General features: G+C 42.8%; 1 protein-coding gene across 2 annotated transcripts in view; it reads right to left on the bottom strand.

Moving 5' to 3' along the window:
• The window catches only part of tle3a (TLE family member 3, transcriptional corepressor a), a 20,718-nt gene extending 19,588 nt beyond the window's left edge, over nucleotides 1-1,130 (bottom strand). For both annotated transcript variants that reach the window (XM_084671495.1, XM_084671496.1), the window contains exons 1-2: nucleotides 714-1,130; nucleotides 229-413 (exon numbers count right to left, since the gene is read on the bottom strand). In XM_084671495.1, coding sequence (XP_084527621.1) covers nucleotides 229-252 — 24 coding nt within the window. In that variant the 5' untranslated portion in view covers nucleotides 253-413; nucleotides 714-1,130. The remainder of the gene's footprint in view (nucleotides 1-228; nucleotides 414-713) is intronic.
• Between the last annotated feature and the right edge of the window lie 4,474 nt (nucleotides 1,131-5,604).

Raw genomic sequence — 5,604 nt, 5'->3', positions numbered from 1 at the left:
ACGAACACAATTCAAAGCAGGTGTTGACATATTTGGTGTATAAACAAGAACATTGTTCTCACCCAAAAATTCAACAAAATGCACATCTTAGATCAGTAGGCTACACCACAGAGATGAAAGTGGTCTGATGAGCCGAACTCGTGTAGCGTGTGTATTTTAACTAGCAAAATATGCAATCTGTGTCGGCTAATTAGCCTTTAAAATAAATAAGATGTAGTAGTAACTTACTGGATGGCGGCCCTGAGGATACATGTTGAAACGTATCCTTTGTTTATCGAAGAAGCGGGTGTTTCGGTCCTGTGATTAGAAAGTCACTGGCACGCCAGTATCACAACAGCCGGACACAAAGCCTAGGGTCGCTGAAGACAAGCTCGACAAAATCCCCTGGTCCAATTCTTGATGACGCGGGTAATCTTTTGGTTGAAAAACAGAGAATAAAACAAATGTTGTGCTAATGTGAACAATCAACGGTAGAAAGATATGCAAATATGGGATTTGCAAGCTAGACCTTTGCAGCCATGACCTTTTTTTGTGGGAGGCAGCGACACTATCGACACTGAGAAGTATGATTTGTCCATCCACCCATGTTTAGCATTGAGAGGGGTCATGCTGCGTTCTGCTCGCGCTCTGCTAACGTTAGCTAGCTAACTGTTAGCTAGCAAGGCTGAAGGTGAACAACATCACACTGTTGGCATATTCAGCAACCGTCATACCTGTGTATGCTTCCACAATATTCGAAAGTGGGCTACTTGTGTGATCCAGGGACAATACGTATTTTAATCCTTCCCACTGTAGTCCGGATGGCGAGAATGTTCGCTGACCACTACAAACATCTTCTCGCCGAAGCGCAACCGCGCACCAATTCGGCGAATTGGTCTGGTTTTGCTAGTTTCACCAGGCTGGTTACTTTTGTCTTCGCTACAAACCTCCCAGAATGAAATCTTGTTAAGAAAAAATGCCTGCGTGAAAAGCGTAGTAATCCGAAAATATGTTTTCAAATCTTTCTTTCGATTTGAAGAGGTTTGAAATTCTTTAAAAGCGTAATATGGTACTCCTTCGACAATCTCACATTTCCCTGTTGTCCATCTACCCCGTGCCACACACAGACAGTCTACGGCATGAGGGATGGCTGAACTGCCGTGAAAGCGCCTCTATCTGTCCAATCGCATTACTCCAATTGAATACGGCTACATCTACCTATCAGAGAACGATGTCCCCACGTGGGGCTTTTGCTCATGATACAAGGATAAATACGTTTTGAAACCCTGGGACACCCGGTGGACAAAATCTGCACACGATACGAGCTTCTCCCTCAATCGAGCCCAATACACAACTAACCACGAACACTCTTTAATAGTTTGGGCAGCTATTTATTTCACGAATGATACGTCTTTCTGTCTTTTTTGTTTTAGAGAACGTCCCGCTGCCCGTTTCTTCGTACCACACATTATAGTTATGCCTCCATTTAAGTCCAGTTTAAGCGTTCGCTAAAGTACAAAACAAGCTAACCCTATGACATCATTCTCATCCTTACAGTCAACATAATTCGACATTTTTGCCGACTAGAATGTCGAGTTAAAACTACCTTACACTCATAGCCTATTTTTTAAGGTCTCGCTTTATATATATAAAAAAATAATCAATTTGATATGTATTATTATACTGTCTATTCCTTCTATACTTTCATTTTGAGGTATGGTTATGTACGTGGTTTTCTTTTCACATCATTTAACAAAATGAATTCGTTAAACCACCAATTAAAATGTGTAAAATAACTTCACTATTTTAAATGTGGGTTATGGCATGATTATTGGAGGTACTTTTGCTCAAAGACTCTCTGTCAAGGACATTCCTATTAACAACTGCCAAATAGTAATCCCCATATGTATGCAAAGGTGCACCGCATAATTTACAGAAAATTTCCGTGTGAATATCTATCAACATCTGGATAATAGTGAGCTGGAGGGAATAAGATGATTGCTCTTGTCTGATCCCCATGAAGATCGGCCATGTCAGAGCCCGAGTCAGCTACAGCCTATCGCATGTTGCTAGATTCGCTCCGACCCACGTGGGATTCCTTTGCGGTTTTACAGCTTCTCGTCCAATGAATGCGCAGTACACTTACTAACTCGCCTACAATTGGTCAGATTATGTCAAGCCTGTCATTCAAGAAGCAATGTTGTCAATCAATACCACGCGGGGTCAAGCGCTGACAAATGCCTGTGCTCCTCGGTCCTCTGCCTGTGAATAGTGCCTGGAATGGCTGCTTAATTAGCTTCGAATGGCTTTTCTCTCCAGATCAAACAATCTGTTACAACCACGTGGTAACGAGAGCCTACATTAAACAAAGGAAAGGGGAAGCATGCAAACACTACCGCTTTGCAACCTGCAGTTTTCCATCTGATAGCAAGCAGAATAATATTGTTTATTTCTATTTGAAACATCAGAATGTGTAAAGGTAATGATTTTTTTTGGGGGGGGGAAAGCCATTCTACCCTATGTAATAATATCATTGCATCTCAAAAGCGTACACTGTGGGAAGAATTGTATTAGAGTAAATGAAAAGTGAAAGTAGGTTATAACATAGCATAGTAGAGTATAGTAGTGTGAGATGGCCTTTTAAGGTAATCACAACTTCTTAAAGCTCTCTAAAACACAGCTGTTTGAATTAGCGACAATCAAGGAAAAAATGGTCTCTGTGCAAATCGGGCTCATAAACGCTCCGACGTAAAAATTCGACATTGCTCAAACCCTTACTGACAAATCTTGTTTGAGGATGTGGGATAACCGTGGTCCAGAGAGAAAGCCTGTGAGAACCTCAAGCGCACACAAGGGTTGGATAATCTCACCCAGGCACCCCCTCATGCCTTTCAATAGAGAGTGCTTGGATTAAAGACAACAAAAACCTGGGACCAGCCCCAGTGAGAGAGGCCCCCGCCCACTCAGACCTCGGTACTGTTTACTTACACAGAAACCCCAACCACAGAGAGACAGCCATCCCAAAGCATTACACACTGGCTTGTTTGCAAAGGTGGCTTTAATTCCTTGTGGAACAGGGATTGTCCTTCTCACTCTCTCCATTTTGAAACCGAGCAGCATCTCTCTGCTCTCTCTCTCTCTCTCTCTCTCTCTCTCTCTCTCTCTCTCTCTCTCTCTCTCTCTCTCTCTCTCTCTCTCTCTCTCGTCTCTGTCTTCTTCCTCCTGGTTTTATAAGAACAAGGCACAGATCGATGATACTGAGAAAGCGATTTATCACAACCGCAGTGCTGCTCGCTATTGGCTCATTAATGTGAGGTCCAGTTAATAAATAACTGGGGTGTTTTTCTGTCACATCCAGCTTCAGGTTCCAGATTATGAAGCGGAAAATAAGGGTCTCATGCCCACACACACACACACACACACACACACACACACACACACACGCACACACCCACACTACATTCCATACAACAAAGGGCCTAGTGTACCTATAAGCCACAACTGGAAGCATGAATTGCTCGTACTGTATCAGGATTACTCATCATCCGCCTGTAATCAATGCAAACAGGATGAAAAGCCTTATCAAAAGGGACAAATGCAGACGTGAGGACTGTTGCTAAACAAAAATATGTCTTTGGCAGGAACCCCCAGCTGTACTCCATTCAATCTTCTACATGTGGACACAGAGAAAATTGTCACTGTGATCTTTGATTCTGTGTCATCAAAGCCTACTAACCATCTGAATATAATGATCAAATTGAGGTATTACCATATCCGTAGTCTGCATTAGGTTGAAAGGTAGAAGGAAATATATTCTGTGTTGTAATACATTTAAATGTTTTAATATAGGGGGGACAAGATATCATTTTTGCCAATTTGACTGCATTAGCTTTATTCACTAACACAGGCCGGCATGGATGTGACTCACACAGCCTGTGAGCCACGACAACAAGGACGACAGTCAGTGGTGTTGAAGTACACTAAGGACCTGGAACACAAAGACTCACACACACCAAATTCCTGCTGTGTGATCAGCCTGGGCCGAGGCCGTGTGCTGAACCAGCATGGCCCTCAGAGCCTCTGCAGTAACACTTCCCTTTCCACACCCCCCCCTCATGAAGCAGCCTGCTATCAGGCTATTTGATTGCCCTATGTCCACCACTCTGAGCCTAGCTGGAGGGCGTCCAGGATCTTATCCCCCCTATTTCAGCAACCTAGTTCCGCAGGGTCTGTTGCAGTACACAGTGACCCTTCCTGCTCTTAGTTTCTCTCTCGCACCCTTCACACTGCATAATCAGGGGGAGAGTGCCAATGCCAGATAATGTTCAAGAGGCTCTTGGCTTCGCAATTCCACGAGGCTACATCACTCCTGTGTCAACTGTAGTCATGAAGACAAACAAGGCTAAGCACAGTGAGTTATGTGGAGACTCTGCTTAAGCTAGTATGGAGTGTGTTTGTTGAATACAGCAGACAACAAACCCCGCAGCCTCTGTGTGGTCCAGGTGTCTCCAAGCCTGTTCTTAGACCACTGAAGTGACCAGGCCAAAGAATGTAGGGCTCTGTTTGATTGGATGCATTGAATCCTGCAGAATGAAACTGAAAATGGTAACGTTCATGATCAGGGGATCAAGGGTTCCCCTTTGGCTTTTTAGTCACTCTAATCCAGTTTGTTAAATTGTTGATGTGATTAACGCTGTTTTCTACTTAATTTAGTTACGTTCATGATTACATTCACATGATATAGGAATGACTTCACATGACTGTCTAGGGGAAAATAGGTTGTCATGGGAACAAATAGTGCAATAACAACAGACATCTACAATCCAAATGCTCCATTGTGTGCAGCACAAAAATTAAGTTTATTGCAATTTATCTCAAAGTAAGATGCAAAATATAGACCATGGTTGTTTTGTTTTTTTATAGTCCACAGGCATACCTACCATGTCTTAACCCTTGTCACAATGACCCGAAGGTTCACAACGACCCATCGTTGTGTTGTGACAACTTTCCCCCATACAAAAACAAAGTGAAGCCTTTTTCTTTTAACCTTTGCGCTGTGGGGGGTTTGAGACAGCCCGACGGTTAAAATAAAATGCTTCACTTTATTTTTGTATGAGGTAAAGTTGTCGCAACACGACGGTGGGTCACAATGACTGAAGGGTCACAATGACCCGAAGGTAACACAAGTGTTAACATTTGTAACAACATACACATATATACAATGGAATTGGGGTTCCCCAGTGGCTCCCCAGGTAAACGAGTGTACCTTTAATACTTTCCTATTTCTCTCTCCAATTGGATCTATAAATAAAACTGAAAATAGACCCATTAATTCTCCGCAATGCAAGATGTCAAACAGGACTTATATTTGTCTACAGCTGGTGTTTGCATAAATCATTAACCTGTGTGGCATATATTTACAGATGCACAAATTAAACAATTAAGTGTAAAGAGGATGGATTTCCATTTCCTGACCTGCAGGCCTAGCCTAAATTTTGCTCCCGTCTGCCTCCCTGTTGAGCTATTAGTCATGCTTTGAGGCCACAGGATGTTGTAAAGTAATAGCAAATCAAACCTCATACATTAAGGAGCATGTCCAATTCTCTGGCACAGTAGGGTAGCTCA

Source organism: Hypomesus nipponensis, chromosome 14 (genome assembly GCF_054491055.1).
Source record: "Hypomesus nipponensis isolate SF chromosome 14, ASM5449105v1, whole genome shotgun sequence".
Classification (NCBI taxonomy): Eukaryota; Metazoa; Chordata; class Actinopteri; order Osmeriformes; family Osmeridae; genus Hypomesus; species Hypomesus nipponensis.
Note: the sequence above shows the minus strand (reverse complement) of the source record. Positions and strands in the feature narration are given on the sequence as shown.